The following is a 19,649-nucleotide window of genomic DNA, read 5'->3' on the forward strand; positions in this document are numbered from 1 at the left end:
TATTTGAGAGACTTATGCTTTTATGTGTATCATTCATAACTCTACAAGATGAAATAAGTAAATTCTTTCGAAAAAATCCGTAAGATATACTTTACTTTTGGGGTGAGTTATTATTATTTCTAGGATGATTTCGTCAAAAACACTTCAGGCCAGTTTGTTCCACATTAGATAAATATTTCAGCAGGAAATGCACATGACATAATTTAAGAAATAGAAACGAAAAAGTATGCTGGACTGTAACTTTTATATATCATGTTATTGTTCTAGGGAAATGTAGGAGATTCCAGAGCCATTGCTAGCGTAGGTGGACGAGTAGAACTTCTGTCATACGATCATAAACCCAGTAATGAAGGGGAGAGTAAACGTATCCATGCAGCAGGAGGCTGGGTGGAATTTAATCGAGTCAATGGGAACTTGGCTTTATCAAGAGCTCTCGGGGACTTTGTTTTTAAAAAGAATAATAATAAAAAAGCTGAAGAACAAATAGTTACAGGTAAGTGATAATGTTAGATTTTTCTTTATATATGTAAAGAAGGTTTGGGAACAGGGATGACAAGAAAATAAAACGTACAAAGAGTGAAAGACCCATAAAAGAAATTTTTAAAATTAAGTGCTTCCTTTCAGGATTTTCAGTACAATTTACTTCCCTAGGTTGCTCTGGTACCTATTTTTAAGTGGGTGGGTAAATCTACGAGGGTGAAAGAGAAAAAAATCCCGCCTCCAGCGGAGGTCTAAGCCGACCCTCCGGTTGGTAGGTAAAGATAGCATTTAAATGAACCGAAATAAAAGTAATGAAACTAACAAAAATAAATAAAGAAATAAAATAAAAAAAAAAAACAAATGATAGATTACTAAACTGATAGAAAAAAATCGTGGCATGGTGAATTTGTATTGTGTAGTTAATATTGTTATCGTATGTTGTAAAATTTTAGGTGAAAAATAAAGAAAATTAAATTAAAAATTCACCTTGAACAAAGACGTACGTCAAATTGTACAGCCCGCAGCAAAAAACCTGCAACATAATCATGTAAGTTTGTTCTGAAACGTCGAAGTCTTTTGCTCCAAAATAAGTGTGCAGGGAAGGACGTCGAGGTTTCTCCTGGCGTGATTCGTGCCACTTAGACCTTATGTTGATTCCTTGGGCTGTTAGGCGTAGTTTAACAACAAACTTACATGCTCATGTTGCTCATGTTCCTTGGGCTGTGGACTGTACATAGTGTGTAATAACACAACACGAGAACCTAGTCATTTTTCAAATGAGAACCCAATGCTATTTCATTGCTAGAATTACATAGAACAAATGTAACGAAAGCTAACCTAACCAATCTAAACTCTTAGCACAACTGCTCTAGAGAGCTAGGCCTACTAACAACTGGCTTGTGACAATTTCATGTATTTGGGTAGTGTGTAGTCAATACATTGACGGCTTTCTAAACTGGAGTTCGCTACTGCTTTCTTTCAAGAAGCTTCCCTTGTCCTCACGACACTAGGTAGATGCTGCAATGTCAATACCGTCTGGTAAATACGAACTGCTGCCCGTATTTCCTCTGTTCAGATCTTAAACTGCTTGACTTTGCTGATCGCGCTAGAAACGGTATTTCAGTGCAGCTAGAAAACTGAAAAACATTAGTTTATTGTTATATCTCAAAAGTTTAGTAGGAATAAGATTTTTAGTGTTGTTCATCCAAATGCAGTGTGAAGTGCCCTATTTTGTAATCTTAGGCAGCAGGACTCTTGATAGGAAACTAAAACTGAACAATTTTGGTGTAGTATTTTATTATTCGAATGTTTCCGAGCTAAAAATGAAGACTTACTCTCCAGCATCGTGATATCTTAAGAGATAAAGCAACATTTTTAGCGATACAAATAATTCCTTGTATCTTGCCCATTCTTCAACTCCTTGAAAGGTAACAAGGATATCTGTTTAAATGATGAGTTTCGAAGAACTAGGGCTGATGAACGCGTTTGTGGTCTATGCTCCAATTACTCAGTCATAATTTTAGAATACCCTTTTTTAATAAATGCAACATGTGTGCTTGGCTGTATTAGGCCACAAACGGACCTCATCTTTCTCACTGGAAAGCTTCCAGCATTATCAACGACTTAGGCAATCTAAAACAATCGTTTATCATAATTCTGGGCGCTTTCTGAGTCAAAGTTTGTATTTTAAAATATCTTTGGTCCAATGCCAAAACCATGAATGTGCAAATTTTGCTCTTTTCATCTAAGTGCACTTTCATGTTATTTGGGGCACACAGATTCCAATACCAAAGTCCCATTTGTGAAATATGAATATATTAAAAGTTATCGTTAATTCCTAGTACCCAAGTCTATATACTGATTTTTCGGGGTAAGTTGAATGTTAAAATGCTTATAATTCAAAGTTAGCACAGTCGCGGTTTTGGCATTGGATCGACGATATGGTATAGCCTGCAAGATAGGCAAAAGTTATGATCGCTTTACTATTTTCTGTGCGATTTAAAGATATTTTAATATAAATTTCGTTGTTGTTATCTTCAAGTATGCATAACAATATAAACTATTTATTCCTTCAGCTTTTCCAGATGTTGAGGTGCGAGACGTAACAGAGGATTGGGAATTCGTTCTTATGGCTTGTGATGGGATTTGGGATGTCTTGACCAATGAGGTAAGAAATAGGTCAAATTATGATTTTAATGTTGCGTACATACTAACAGCAGATTTCCCGTTATTCCATGCATGAAAATTTCAAATACACGAGGGATTTTTCTTCCAGCTTCCATTCTAAGCCATCAGACGACACGTGAGATGACGAAACAAGGATAAGGCAAAGCTGTTCATTGGATCCTCACCAATCGAGAGAGAGTACTAATCCATCATTGTGATGTAGCGAGCGTGAAAACGTGTGTAGTGCAACCGAATTATCATTTGCTTTATGAATTCATCATTTGGGAATAAAAATTCACATAAAAAGTGTTACTCCAAGCGGGAATCGAACTCACGACCTCTAATTCCGCAGTCCAGTACGCCAACCGTTTGGCCACAGACTACGATACCGAGAAGCCACATTTTCATAATGTTTTGCCGCCCCCCTGTTTTTGTCTGTCGATTCAAGTACCATCCGTGAAGGCACTGTTTTCAATTTTGGGTCAAATCACTGTCACTTTTTCTGGAGAATCCAAATGTGCAATGAAAATGGGGTTGGTTGGGTCGGACTTCAGTGTTCCTTTCGATTGGGAGACTATATGAAACATGAACCTACAGCTTAACGTGGGATTCGAACTACATCAGCTTCCATTAGAAATAGAACCCGGCTCTACCTCACCGAAGGCACATATTCTAATTATGTATAAACAGGAGGAAGCTCAACCACTACAGGTGTTTTGTAATATGTGTACTGATTGTCCGATCACAACAGGAGTCTTGGTATAGTCCGTGTGATCTGAGTAGACTGATAGAATGTATTACTGTTCAGGCATCGAACTGGTTACTGTGTGGTTTATACAAAGGCACGGTAAACCGGAGACTCGGATTTGGTGCTCCGTCAGGTAGTGCATATTTGTCACTCTATATATAAAATCGAATTCGCATCTTAGTTATTATTATTATTATTATTATTATTATTATTATTATTTATCACAGGGCACGGTGGCTTAATGCTAAGTGTGTTCACCTCTGATACACGTGGGGATCCAGTTCGATCCTGTTATGTGAGTTTATGGTGGACAGTATCGTGTCTGTGGGTTTTTCCTAGGTTCTCCCATCTTTTCCTCTTAGTATTCCACTGTTTTTTACAGTCATTTATTATCCCTCTGCCCTAGCCTAAAGGTTATAACAGTGAGATGTTACGGTAGAAAATTTTCATTTACCACATATTTAATTTCTCCATTCATGTTTGTTTCTTTCTCAACAATTTTCCTTTTTTAATATTTTGTAATAATTTTTATCATGAATTCGTTACACGCACTAAGGATTGGAAACAAACGCAGCCTCATTGTATCTCCTGTATGTACGTGAATGTAGTTTTAGAGTACTGAAAATCGTCAACCTAGATTTCAAAGATAAAATGTTATTTTCAAAGGTTTTGGTGTTGTAATCCGAATGAGCGCTGTTCGTGAAATTATGATTAGACATTCACTTTTTTTCAATTATTATCCTTATAGTTGCTAAAAGAACGTAAAGATCTCTGTATTAATTAAAATACTAACCTTGAACTCATTTAAGCATCTTATTATTAGCTTATTCGTGCATATTTCAATAACTGCTTGCCGTTGTCATCTGCACATGTCTGTTAAGGAATTTTTACGTTGATTCGTGGACTCACATTAATTGTACAACTCTTGTCCATAGAGAAAACATTTTGCAACTCTGAATTTACTTCGAAAAACCATCTGAAGGGTTTGTGTATTTCAATAGTCAAACAGTGCTTGGATTTCTATGACGTTTTTGGTTACAAAACTCGAGAGTTAAGCATTAACTTATTTTATAATCTGTGCCCACAACGTAAAGGATTTTAAGCTAGAATTTCCTAATAACATATTACAAATTACTCCCTGTTGTATATCCTCTGATTTTCAGTGTCCGTTTTTCAGAAGTAACTCTAATGTAAAGTACATCAACCTTTCACGTAGGGTTTTTTTTTTTTTTTTCGATGGACAGGAATTTGACCGTTAATGTAAGTCCACAAATCACCGTCAAAATTCCTTAATAGACATACAAAGGATGGTGATATGCAGCTGTTAAAACTTATACGAATAATTGAATAATACGGATGCGTAAGTGAAGTCATAATTAGTATTTTAATTACTAAAAATGCATTGTATCCATCTCATTCAATAAGGAGCATTTATTTTAATTTTTCACACTCACCTTCATGTTCCCTAAAGACAGAATATATTTTTCAAAACCAGTTACGTCAATTATCTTCAAGTTATAAATGTTTGAATAGATTTCACAGAAAATAACGTTTAGTAAGTCTAAATAATCAACTGTGTAAGAAATAGGAACATGTGAAGGAAGTAACAATTTTTACTGGCGGTAGAAGAAAAACGGAATAGTTTTTGAAATATTACAGATGTTCATGCACTTTATTTGTCTTCATAGAACATCAAGAAATTTTGCTTACCCAGACAGAAAATGTAGGTGGTTTACAGGCGCCTGTACATGCGCCTGAAAATGGAACACTTTTAAACGCATGAGACAGGTATCGATTTTTTTCACGATCATTTCATGTTCATTTCACGGAAACAGGTAGTTTTCATGTTGATAGGATTGCAACCTTGCAACATGAAAAATGCGTGTAAACAACGTGTAGAGAGTGGAAGGACATGTACGTAGCCGGCATATTCCATGTAGTTGACATATACGTTACCTCATGAGGATCTGATGACAGCTGTTTTTCATTTGATAAAAATGTAATTGACATGTTAAATACATATGAAATACAGGTGTTAGCGAATTAGTGAGCGTGTTAGCGGAATAAACATGAAAAGTACATCGCATTAAGTACTATACATGTGTCAGGACCTTGCATATGTGCATGACAAACTGGAGACTTGGTGCCTGAATATTACATGTTTCCTACACCTGTAACATGAATGATTCACTCCAGTCAACCTTATTCATTGCATGCACCTGTTTAACCCATGTATTGGCAATCATAATCATTGCATTTTCCGTTTACCTGCACATTGCCTGTACATTGCATATAGGTCGGTTCACACTTCGCATCTAACGGAGATAATACAGACAATGTATTTAGTTGTAATACCATATATTATACATGTGTCAGGACCTTGCATAGCGAATGTTGAATTGGAGACTTGTGCCTGAATATTGCATGCCTCGTATACTTATAACGTGAATGTTTAGCTCTAATCCACCTTGTTCACCACACGTATCTGTTTAATTCAGTTATTGGCAATCATGATCATTGCTTGTTCCCGTTCACCTGTACATTGCTTGTACATTGCACGTAGGGGAGTTACACATTTCGCATGTACACGAAAATGATAAATGTAAAATAACACATTCTACATCATGCGTTTTGCATGATATATGCTAATACATGGTATTTACATGTAATGCGAATGTCACACATGTATATTACATGTTGATAAACAGGCACCTTCCTTGTACTTTTCATTCTTACTGTATTGCGAATGTTACCAACAATCCATTCAAGGTACTTTTTACATGCACATATTCCCTCCATTTACTTGCATGTGAGTGACTACGTGTACATTGCATGTTGTCATTTTAATGTACAGGCTCTGTACAACGCGTGTTTCCGTGGAAAATTTCCAACAGATGGAATACTTTTTCGACGTGCATATCACCTGAAGACAGTGTGCCTGTAATATTTTCTTTACATGTGTTTTCGCCGAAACAGGCAGCTTGTATAATGCCTGTCAAAATCTGACAGGCTTTTACAGGCAGTTCCATGTACAAAACATTGCATGCTTCCTCAAAAATTTTCATAATAGTAGTTTTATTGTGTAAATTAGTTACTATTTCTTCCAGGAGGAGCTTGCCCCCCTGAAGTTGGCTATCTGCCGGCACTCCAAAGGTGAGATAAATTGTGATGACATGTTACTCCTATTCAAGGTTTAATCTTTTAAAGAATTGTGTCACAGTGCAGCCCAATCAAATTTAGATTCTTTTCTGTGTCCGCTCCCTGACCCCCAAAGTTTTCTGAAAGGAACGAAGAAAGTGTCCTTTTCTTTATATTTAAAAAAGTCCACTTTTTGATAACATGTTTTTATTATTGCAGGAAGTAGTTGACTTCGTGCGGTTGCGCATAGCCAGTGGGATGGAACCGGAAGACATTTGTGAGGACCTAATGACCCGATGTCTTGCTCCAGACTGCCAAATGGGAGGGCTTGGGTGTGACAATATGACAGTGGTTTTGATCTGTTTTTTGCATGGAAAACCTTACGGTGACCTCGCTTCACGGTGTGCCATGTCTGTACCAAGGAACGACGATGAGTATCCAGAATTCAAATAGTAGTTAAAAGCAGTACAAAATTCTACAGAATATTTGCCAAAAAAAATATTAATAATTTTGTAGCATATTCAGAGACAAAAGCTAATGCATTTCGCACTCCAAATACAAGGAGCCTAAGCATTGTGGTGTTAACCATAATATCGTTATAACTCTTATGACAGTGCTTGTCATAGATATCAGGGTATGGTTATTGTCTCCAAATCTTAGGTGCTAATACTGAAATTCAGTTTAATAATTTTTTGTTATTGATGTCGAAATAAGAAAGACACATTTCATTTAAAAAATTAAGTTTTGTAACATATTGTTACTTTTGTTGTTGCTGGTTTTTGCACTGTGTGCTATTCTTTCTTTGTTTTGAAATAAATTATGAAATTCTGTAATAACGGTACATTAGTTGGATATTACGGAATGTGAACCTGAAATTTGGTCCTCATTGCACACTTAGTAAAAAGAAAACAAACATAAAAACATGTCCCCTGTGATATTATGCCTTAAAGAGAAAACAACCAGTCATAGAGGCTTATGGATGTGGTTATTTTTACATATTCTGTATGTATACGCCCCGCTTTCCTTTTATTGCAGTATATGAAACATTTAGATTAATGAATAGAAATGTAGTGCTTGAGTATGTGAAATCTCGTGGAACAATATAGCTTCTCCATGTTGAAAGAAACTAATATTAAAAGGGTTTGCTTTGTTCGCTGTAGTAGTGAATGTTCAGGCGCATTTATTTATATAAAACAGCAGCCGGATTTGATGTAATACAAAAATCGGTGATGAACTGTAGTTTATTTCTTGAATGTAAATATTCTAGCTACACTATGTTAAAAATGATGTTTAGAAGGCAGTACCGTATGTGACGTACGTGAGCAATATATGTGGATTTTTTCGATTGGTTAAGGAGAATTTTTGTTTTCATGTGGCTGTTTTTTGAGCAGTAGCTACAATAGATATAGTTTTGGAAATCGGTAGTGATTGTATATTGTGAATCTATGAGTCCATAGTGTGAATATTGAATGATACGTAGTACATATCCTAGATAAATTCATGTTTTCTGTACACGGCATAGTTGACCTAGTCGCAGTAATTTATTTAACGTTACCATTTTGCGTTTTGAGACAGTTTAGTTTGTTACAGTTTCCGGATATTTTTCGGTTATTATAAAGCTTGCTTTCAGAGAAACAATCGGTGCAATCAAATCATGTGATTAGTATTGTCTTTTTTTCTAGAAACTACCCAGGTTGTTAACTTACAGCAAATAAGAAGTGTTCAGTGGTTCCCTGGATATTTACTTCCGTAACTTTTTTTTTAATCAGTTCGTTAACGTATTAATCGTTCACATCCAAACTTCAAATAATGCTTCAACAGGCCAAATACTGTACTGTTAATACAATATTGCTTGTGTAGATATGACTCACCGTAATTTGATTCCACTAAGAAAAGCGTCATATTTTTGCAGATAGCCAACTTTCAAGTAAATTAACTTGCGTATATCTTCCACATACTACCTTTTGGGAATGGATATATTCCTTTGATGATTATGCATGTACCAAGCTAACCATATAGAATCAGACTTTCCATGTAATTTCCATTACAAACCAATTCTTATGTTCTAATCTACGGTTTCTCAGGCATAACAATGTAAGTTAAATTTGAAATTCGTAAAATGTTCCCGTAATTTAAAATTCACTTCTTCTTCTTCTTCTTCTTCTTCTTCAAGAAAGTGCAGTGACATATGTTTTCAACATTCCGTCTTAAGTTGTTAAATATAGAAGCAGACCGATATTACTTAACAGCGGTACTGAACTTCCTATTTAACCATTTGGATATAATACAGATTTTCATGTCTTTGTATGTAATGAAATAAATTAATTGAAATTTCAGCTTACAATGGTTTTCGTACAATAAGATTATTACTGTTGATTATAAAATCAAACCAAATAGTACTTGAGTGGCTTGTTAAAGGATCATCCCTATATTTTACGATTTTCTAGTCCAGATTAGCGCACGTGTTCTGGGTTCTCTTCCTTGTAGAGTACAGGATTGTCTTGTGACCTAGTCATCGTAAGGTAACTGGGGAGCTACTACCTGAGTTAAAAAGCGAACGTTGGTCTAGAAAGGTAAAATAACTTATGGGATCTGATGCTCTAACTACACATTTAGTTGAATATGTATTATCTTGCTGGGCATAGTCCTTAGTAATTTTTAATATACAAATATTTAAGTGACCAGTCTACTGGTGACTTTAAGTTATTTTGGGGAGAGTGAGGGTTCAAGAGTACAAATGTTCAAAGATTTAACTTCGTATTTTATTGTAGTATACAGAAGACAATTGTTTTATTCAGACATGTTAAGGGAAATTGTTCCCAAAGTACGAGAGTTCCTCCTCCCCCAGAAAATTGAAGATACAGGTTTAGCATGTGGGTGATTAATATAGACTCCCCCCTAGAGTTTTAGATCCTGTCCCTGTCTCCGAAATCGAGAGGATTGGATAAAATACTTGAGAAGACTAATTCATTTCACATTGTTTTTCGTGTTAAGATGTAGGAAAAGGAGATGAGACTGAACCCGGAAATTCCCTCTTTTGCATTTGACCGTAACTAGTTTAGATCGCTATACACCTCGACCTTAGTTTGCTGCAGTTTGGTTGGATTGGATCGTGAGTTTAGTTTCCCTTTTAGCAGCGAGGCTGTATGAGAGATGGACCTACAGCTTTGAGTAATTGATTCGTTGAGCGTTACTTCATCGTACAACACGATGTATTTACATCGATTTTTATTTTTATTAAGTTGAGTCCACTTCACAGACTTTTCTACCTTACTATCTCGGCTCGTAGAGCGCTGAATTCAATGACTTTCAGATATACACATTTTATCGTATACAGTAAAGCCCCGATTATGCGCGGAATTGGGTGGCAAGGGCAACGCGGATAACCCGAAAAAAATACTAAAAATGAGGTGCAAACACACACACACACACACCCAAAAAAACAGTATTTCGGCATAAAAACTATGTTTTATTGTTTGTATTGCTCGGGTCTTCGAGATCAGTAATCAGAGAATGTGAAAGCCATGGCCGTAACAAAAGAGCAAAACCAGCCACTCATCCACAAATTCCGAGAGGCCCTATATTATTACGATGTACAATAAACCTGTCAGTAATTTTCGACTTTTGCACTGTAGGACCTATTGTATTTTCTCAGTTGTTGACTTGGATTGAAACTGGTTTTTTGAGGTTCTTAATTAACCCTCCAATGGTCGCCCGCAGTGAACAACGAATGTAACTTACTACCACGATAAATCACTCTTCCTAATTCCCACTTTTCATACTTTACAAAAACCGTCTTCTGCTTATCAGAGTAGAGCTGCACTTCGTAACGTGCACTGTTGTTGGAAATATTGATATTTACAATGCAATTTGTTTTTATGTTATAGAACATACAGTACTTACTTGCATGCGGAGTGTCAGTCCACAGCGACTACTTATGAAAAATAATTGAGCGCGACTGCAGCACTGCAGAACGGTTATAAAAACTTTTTCGCGGTACTCGCGGATAATCGGGGCTTTATTGTAGTTTGTAGACTTAACACGAAATTCCAGTAAAGACACTTTTTCGATATCTCGTTTCTTCTGTGCATGCTGTTTGCAAACACCACGCAGTATTTATAAACACTGCTGTCTTGTTGCGACACGCTTCGCCTTCTGTCCGCAATATGTAACATCTTTAAGTATTGCATTGCTTTTAATTGGACAATTTGACGTCTAAGCTACTAAGAAAAATTTCTGGATTTTTCGATTTGTTTTTCTGCTTCAATTTCAATTCACCGATCATTGGAAATAGAGAAATAGTACGTTCATACTATAATTTTAATGTATTACGACAAATATATCTCGAAAAAGTTAGCGTGTTTTATAATTAGTCTGTGCAAGAATAATTTCATCAGTAGATTTTCAATTAGGCAGATTCATTAAGAGCAAAATAATATTTTTGAGGAAAAAAATAGATTTGTGGGAACATTGTTAAGGAGAGGTATTATTGTTTATAGGCCTTTCTATCCTTATTAATGTAATCAAGGACGGGATCTACAGATCAACGTGAAGTCTGAGTTAAGATTGGTGTCCGTATATTTGTAGCTTCTAAGGATGTAACAGCGAATCGCAAGAAACAAAAACAGATGCGCAAACTTTGGCTGTGGGAGAGCTCAATAGTAGTGTAGGTTCTTAACTAATGTTTCATTAAGTTACAATGCATTAAATTTGCTTAAAATTGGGAGAATATCGTAAAAATTTTCTCTTTAAAAATTGAAATTTACACTTTTCCGCCCAGACTTTTTCATTTTTTTAATGTATGTTTGTATGTATGTATCATCTCTGCATTCGTCGGATGAAAATAATACAAACGTATGCTTGACTGGCTCCGGACAGAACACAAAACGTCATCACAGTTGAGACATGAAGATGTGTAATCACTTCGCACAGACGAGTTTGATAGTTAGTAGATTACAGCTGCATTATCTCCTGTGAATTACCATTGATCCTTTAGAAAATTATGCTTTGATTTTCTGCACTGTATCTTGGTAATCTTGAAGCAATGTTATCACGGAAATGGGTATTTTTTCATGTGTTACATCGATTGGCTTTTGTTTGATTCCTTGCGCAAGCGGGCTGACATATGTGCGTCATTTCCTTGTTAAATTTTCTTTGGCATTCAAATAGTTTGAAGATTTCGAGGGCAGTGAACTTGTACAACCTGTCCCTGTCGATATTTATTCTTGACACAGCAAGTCTGGTCTAGAGGTACCGTAAGATAAAGTTATTAGAGTTACTGTCTCTTATCAAACCCATTGCAAACAGAGTCATCTCGTTTCGTAACCAGGCATAAACCAACCTCGTAACGAGGAAGCAATCTCTCTCTCAATTTCAAGTCCCGGCTAAAAAAAACAGTGTAGCCAGTTGAGTGTGAGTGTTGTGCGTGTAAGACAATTTATGTAAATTAAAAATAGCCACAAAAATTTCTTTATATTTGCCTGCCTTGACGCGGATATCTGAAGTTGAGATTATGGAGTGATTGCATTCTCATTTGAGAGCTTTAGAATCTTGCTAATGAATTCAAAAAATTAAATTAATAGCACATCTCAGGTAGGGGGTGAGAAATGAGGTCGAAAGTCTATTATAATAACTACTCTGATGTATTCTAGTAATAATATATCAGTAAACAATCGTGTCTGTTTCTGTACTGGTATTTCTAAATTATTTCGGAAAATCAAGTTTAGCTTCGTATGTACATAACGAACTGCATCTTCACCATCGACCTGTTCTCTTGCATACATATCCTGTTCCGTGAGTTGGGGCAACAGGGTGTCCGTAATGTCAATGTGTCAAGTGCGTCAATGTGTCAAGTTACATTTTGTTTCAATTGTTCTTACGTTTTAACCTTGTTTTTCATACGTTTTAACTTTGTTGCTTTGAAACACACTCGAACCAGTGACCTTCTGCTCCCTTAAACAGTGTCTCCAAAATTAACTTCGATCTATTTCCAGTTCAGTTGTTGGTTTCTACCAATACCTCATAGTTCTTTAGAAAAATACACTTTATCCTCACTCATCTAAGCATAAAAATGTTCAGGTTTTATAAATACACCGGGATTAGATTCAGGATTACAAATGGCATATCCATATTTGCACCCCGTGCTAAATCCATCCACAACGTTTTAAGTAATATCTCTAAGAGTAATTTACGAAGTTCTCTATCGGCGGTTAAAATTCTTCTACAGAATGATGGAACATAAATATTCATTCACTAATACCAAATAAAATTACCAGAACGTATTTATTGTATATTAAGGTATGGATGCCCAACACTATTCAAAAAAGAACTGCGAAGTTGTGAATTTCAGATATGAAAATTAACTGTTCGAGAAATTATTTTCCAGTTTTATTTGAAAGATAAATGCACTTTTCTGTAAAAATCAATGTACAGCTTATGGCAGATATGTACAACTAACTACAAACTAATAGCACTTATGACATTTCGAATACCTTATTCGAAATAACAAAGAAAATGTTTTTATTATCCCCTTCTCAACTTTTTTTTTCTCACCTGGTAGGGATATGCGTAAACATACTTCAAATTTTTTGTGGGGTACGGAGGGAAAACGTGGTTCTGTAAATTTTCTTGCCTGCTTCTGTCCATCGTCCGCCTCTTTTAACTTACAGGACATAATCGTGATAAATGAATAATTTCGTTTTTGAAACTTCTAGTAAACTAACGATTCTCATCTTCAGAAGGATTAAGATGTAAGAAGACATTGAAGATCTAGCTCAGCAGTTGTGGGAATAATGTCAATACTAAAATAGAATTCTGGAAGTATAATTCGTACTCGTTTGTGGAGTGGCTAGCCTGCGCACCTTTGATGCACGAGGTTCCGCGTTCGAATCCAGATTAGAGAGCCTTAAGTCGCTAACTCCCAACAGCAAATCAAGTCTGGAAGTATAATTGTGACAAATCTTTGTCTTCCCATTTTTATTGTTCATCAGCTTTTCATGGTTCTCTCGTAGCGAAATGGTTACGTTCGTCTTTTAGTACAAAAGACGCGAGTTCGATTCTCGGTGGGAACTCAGCTGCTTCGGACTTCACGCTAAATTGTAAATGTACGTCTCATATAAGCTATATTGAAAGAAACTTGTGCTCTTTTATATCCTAATTAGCAGTACCACATATAAATATTTTGTACAAGTACTTGTATAAGGGTCTTAAGGCTTGGAATATAAAATATATATGTACAGTCCGCAGCAAAAAACCTGCAACATGAGGTTGTAAGTTTATTAGGAAACTACGCCTAACAGCACAGGGAATCAACATAACGTCTAAGTGGCACGAATCCGCCAGGAGAAACCTCGGCTTCCTCCCCTGCACACTTATTTTGGAGCAAAAAACTTCGTCGTTTCATAATAAACTTACATCCTCATGTTGCAGGTTTTTTTTTTTTTTTTCTGCGAACTGTACAACGTCATAAAAAGTTGGCTGTTCTATCCTTACAAAATACTACTTTGCGAGTTCAGTTACTTGATCCATACCAAGGTCTAATTTCGCCTGTATATGGTGTTTATTTGGCTGTAATTTGTAAAAGGCAATACATTGGAGAGTCAGTACGCAGATCACAGTGGGCTGTCTGCATCTTTGAATTAGGTGGTGAGATTTTCTTAATTTGGATTTTGTTAAATAATAGCAAAATGTGCTTATGGTTAAATCAAAGAAATCCCAGTGCGTTGGAAAGCGAATGATATAATGTACGTGGTTTTGCAGGAATGAATTAACTGTGACAACTAAACCATCAATCTGCTATTACTTGTAGAAATTAGCTGCCGCAAAGCAAAAACTTAACGTGCACTACCGTTGAGGACATCTTCGACTCCGCGTAAGCAATAATATAATCTATGAATGATAGTCTCCGTCTGCCACAGTTTCTGAAAATTGTTTCAAAATACAAACAAAATTATATTGTGAATGGATTCAGTCATCTTGATAATCTTTTGGAAACAAACAAACGAAAACATTTTACTGTTTTATTCGTATTGTCGGCTTTTGTACGATTCCATTGGTCGTAGGCGTTAATAATGAAGTTAATTGTTGTTTGTCTTTATAAGTGTTTCTCCCGAAAGATATTTTATACAGGGTGTCCCAAAAAAATAATGGCGAAAAATGAAATCACAGATTCCTGGCACCAAAACAAGAAAAAAAGTTAATATGACATATAGTCCGGAAGTGGACAGGGGTGGAGCTTAGACAGCTTCGAATGTGGGAGAAAAGGAACTTCACGTTTAGGCAAAAGAACTTGCCGACTTACAAAACCGCATTGAAGGTGCGTGTGAACAGTTACACAACACACCAGGAGTGATGGAATGCATTCGAAAGTCACGATTAGCACGTTGTATAGATGTGGGAGGACAGCACTTTGAACATCTTCTGTAGGTACGTTTATTGTTAGCACGTATGACATAGTAGTTTGTAATGCTACTTTGTGTAAGATACTACGTTACAAGTACAGTACGTCGTCTTGTATTCTGCTTGTCATTTCATTACATTACATGACTAGTTATACTTGTTCTTATTTCTATTCCCCCCCTCTCTCTCTCGGCAAGTTTCTATCTGGTATACCACTTTCCATTACCCTCTGAGATTATGCAACCATGCTAAGCGGTCTTAGCTTTGACTACCGTTGTACGTGTGCGTGCAATCGTGCCGCCATGAATAACAACTTTTTTCTGTATGATTTACTGTTTCATTATCCCTGCCGTACAGACATTCGTTGAATCCCTAAATGACTTGAAGAATCTCTGGCGCAGTTATGTAACATGCGTTTAACATGTCAATTCGATATGATTTTTATGTATTTACGAACCCCCTTCCTAGTTCCTATCATCATTCCGGTGACGTGTGAAGTTCCGCCCCTGTCCACTTCCGGACTGTATGTCATATATATCTATGTATATTTTTTTTCTTGTTTTGGTGCCAGGAATCTGTGGTTTCATTTTCCGCCATTACTTCTGGGACACCCTTTGTATAAGGACAAGTAACTTCGAAGTAAACTATATTGATAAGCGTAAGCAAAAGGTGTTTCCTGCAAAATCATACACATATCTTACTTTGTGTATATATATGAGAAAGTGTATATATATATGACTTTCAGAATTCCATCAGTGGTAAGGAATATATCAAACAATAAACGACAAGGATTTGTGTGTGAAAGATAATGGTGAGAAACCTTGTAAATAATTTTACAACGAATAAGAATGTCAAGGACATTATGAAAAGAGAATAAAATGAACATTATATATATGTTGTTCCTCTTTTTCTTTTTTGCTTGTTTGTTTTTATTTTGAAATTTTATTTTAATACATTTTTTATTAGTTAGCTTTTGGCTTTTATTATTTTATTTTCTTTACTGTTATGTATATATGTAAAAGTTGTATTTACCTTCTGTGTAGAGATAGTGTACTCATATACAACACCAGATTCATTTTTGTTCCTGTTGTTATTCGTGTGTGAAAAAATTTACGTGTCTATATGTAGAATAAATACTTTTGTTATATTAAAAAGTGTAGTTGCATCGTATGTGCTAATTTAAATAATTCAGTCTTAAGATTATTGCTTTTACTGCATTAGGTATTTTAACAATTGATCGATAATGTTACTAACTTACTCATATGAACCATTTCAAGTCATTGGTAATAGATGCTGTGGAATACATAACTCAGATATGAGTAGTCTTACCTTTATCACGAATTTTTTGTTCGCTGACACCTATTGATATTTAAAAATTGTTAAACTGGGCATTATATTCGATTCCTTCCTTCCTCTGGAACTAACTAACTCTATGGCCTATGGAACCCGGATATTCAATGCCGCATTTACAAAAGCTCTCCATCGACTTCTATCCTTAGTTAACTGGATCCAGTTTCTACTTTGTATTCCCATTTCTGCGAGATCCATCTCAATATTGTCCTCCCATCTGCGCCTAGGTCTTCCTAATAGTCGTTTTCCGATTGGAATTCCAGTTGGAACTTGGGGCCGCGGTGGTTCAGTGGTAGAGCGTTCACCTCTGGTGCTTGGGGTCCCGGGTTCGATCCCAGCCCCCGCCAAGTGAACTTTGTGGTGGACAAACACCGTGTGCGTGTGTTTTCTCGGAGTTCTCCCGTTTCCTCCCACTTTCTTCATTCCATTCATTACTCATTATCACCGTCTCCTTTAGCCTAACCGGCATACCGTGGGACGTAAAACTCAAAGATTTCATTTCATTTTTTTTTCAGTTGGAACTTTGAAAGCGTTCCTATTTTCTTCTATTCTTGCTACATGGTCTACCCACCTGAGCCCCTTAGATGACCCACATAACCCTAACAATGTTTGGTAAACTGTATAAATTATGTAGTTCCTCGTTATGAAGTTTCCGCCATTCCCCATTCTCGTTTCTCTTGGGTCCGAATAATCGTCTCAGGATTCTATTCTCAAATACTTTCAGTGAGCCGCGGTGGCTCAGTGGTAGAGCGTTCACGTCTGGTGCATGGGATCCTTGGTTCGATCCCAGCTCGCGCCAAGTAAACTTTGTGGTGGACAAATACCGTGTGCGTGGGTTTCTCGGAGTTCTCCCATTTTCTTCATTCCACCATTTCATTCATTTCTCATCATCACCGTCTCCTTTAGCCTAGCCGGCATAATCGTGGGACGTAAAACTTAAAAGACTTCATTTCATTTTTTTCAAATACTTTCAGTCTACGTTCTTCCCTTAGAGTAGTGACCGTGTTTCACAACCATACAGAACAACAGGCATTATTATCGTTTTATATATTTTAAGCTTCACATTCCTCTACAGAATTCGCGATGATAAAAGATTTTGAACTAAATAATAACACGAATTCCCTGCTTTTAGTCGACATTTACTTTTTTCGTGAATATGGTTTTTGTCTGTTAATATTGATCCTAGATATTTGAAATTATCCATTTTATCGAAAGTATTATCTCTTCTGAGAGAAAAGGTAACCTCGTTTTTCAGAACTATAACGAAATTTGCTTCTTGAAAAACATGCTTCACTGTTTAATAGAATTATCACTGATTCTAATTCTTTATCCTTCCTGTGAGTAAAACTGGAATGACATTTCAGGTAACTGCTGAAACAAAATCCGTGAATTCCAAAAATTATAAAGCTCCTTCGTGGCTAAGCGGTTAGCGTACTCGCCTTTGGCGTGGGAGACCCGGGTTTCCGGCGGGATTCATGTGGTTCGGATTCCACGTTAATCAGTAAATCTACGTCATATATAGCCTCGCTGCTGAAAGGGACGTTAAACTCAAAATCAACTCCAAAAATTATAATGTGCAATTTAAGTGCCAACTACTGAATTCAAATCTTTGTCCGTCCTGTGCATGAAAATTGGAATGAATTTTTAGATAACTGTAACTTCTTTTATGCTTGTAGAATTAACATACAGAAATTTGTGAAGAGTACACAGTTGATATGGAATTTATATTTTACAGATTACATTTCTGCATCATACATTTTCCAAGAAGCCGATTTCGTTTCAAATGTGGAAACTTAGCAACAGTTATCTGGAATTACATTCCACTTTTACTCACAGGAATGATAAAGAATGTAATTTATTAATAATCCTATAAGCTGTGCAACACACGTTTTCCAAGATGCAAATTTTGTTATGGTTTTCAGAAATGAGATTATCTATATCCTCTTCTCTTAAAAAGATTCCGGAGGGAGGGAAGAACCGAACGCATCTACCCACTTTAAGAACTTTTAGATGTCATCATTAAAAGAATCAGTGAACACTGATACCGTCTGATTGAAATACAAAAGTTCGTGATACAAGGTAAGACGGTTCACATTTAGAGTCATTTTGAAAATATCTTTCTCACAGTTTAATTTGCTCGAGTATTTGAAATTATATATAGTCGCCAGCTAAAATGAATAACCACTCCTCAGAACATGGTCTTTTGTCACGGAGCGACTTAAACTATTTGAGCGTAGTTGTCTTTGGCGTAATGAAAATGTGATTGAGGGAGAGGGGGGGGGGAACGAAAAGTGAGAGAGATTAAGCGATGTGACTGGCAGTGGCGAATGCCGTAATGCATGCTTTGTTTGGAGGGTGGGGTAATAGTGGCTCAGTGGTAGAATGCTCACCTCTGGTGCAAGGAGTCCGTGGTTTTATCACCTGTCACGTATGTCGTGTTTTCGACATTCTCCCGTTTCGGTCCCATTTTTATTCCGCCAATTATGTCAATCGTTCACTTTCATTAATCATCTTGTCTTCTTTAGCCTAAAGGGCATAATCGTGAGACGTAAAACTAGAAATTTCAAATTTATTTATTTTGTTTTTTCCATATGTACTAGTTTCTTAAGGGACGAAAATTCTATTAGCAACAGAAACAAAACAGGTGGTCCTTAAAACCCTATCATTCCATCTCCAAGCCTAATGGTGTCGAATGGGGATTTGTAGATAAAAAAGAAAACTTGGGATTGTTATATCGTGTATATATACATATTTTTATGTATACACGAAACCACACACGCTCACAAATGGAAAGAAATCAATCTGACTTGTATCTGAAGATAGGCTTCTTCTGAGGTCGACAACCTTTTGATTGATTTGCCCTATCCTGAGCTAGACTTCTCCTTTCCGTGCACATTTTCTTTCCTACATCATGTATTATATTTTGTCCTATGCTTCAATAATGTCCTTCTGGGTACATTTTCTTCTTTCATTCCCTCCGTAGTTGCATGTCTCATAATGTGTTCCAGTCATCCTATCGCTTATTTTTGAAATAGACTTCAGTATACTTCTGGTGCCATTTCCTATACCCTTTAATCTGAACCTTATCCAAATTTCTAACATATACTCCTCTCTCTTGCCATTTCCAATACCCTGTCATCTGAACCTTATCCACCGATCTAATTTTTAACATATACTCTTCTCTCTTGCCATTTCCAATACCCTTTCATCTGATGCCCTATTCACCCATCTAATTTTTAACATCCATACAAACCTAAATTCCCTACGGACGCTTTCATCAGCTTTTCTTCAGTTCTTTGTCGGTGTTTACGGTTACAAGTTTTTTTTGTTTTTCTTTGAATGCCCTCTTTGCCTGAACTATTCTGGACTT

General features: G+C 36.3%; 1 protein-coding gene across 2 annotated transcripts in view; it reads left to right on the forward strand.

The window, feature by feature from the left end:
* The window catches only part of LOC145669597 (putative protein phosphatase 2C T23F11.1), a 48,910-nt gene extending 32,811 nt beyond the window's left edge, over positions 1-16,099 (forward strand). For both annotated transcript variants that reach the window (XM_081737818.1, XM_081737819.1), the window contains 3 exons: positions 268-493; positions 2,556-2,647; positions 6,752-16,099. In XM_081737818.1, the coding sequence (XP_081593944.1) occupies positions 268-493; positions 2,556-2,647; positions 6,752-6,985 (552 nt within the window). In that variant the 3' untranslated portion in view covers positions 6,986-16,099. The remainder of the gene's footprint in view (positions 1-267; positions 494-2,555; positions 2,648-6,751) is intronic.
* Positions 16,100-19,649: the final 3,550 nt, after the last annotated feature.

The sequence above is a fragment of the Thermobia domestica genome, chromosome 14, assembly GCF_964235325.1.
Source record: "Thermobia domestica chromosome 14, izTheDome1.hap1.1, whole genome shotgun sequence".
Classification (NCBI taxonomy): Eukaryota; Metazoa; Arthropoda; class Insecta; order Zygentoma; family Lepismatidae; genus Thermobia; species Thermobia domestica.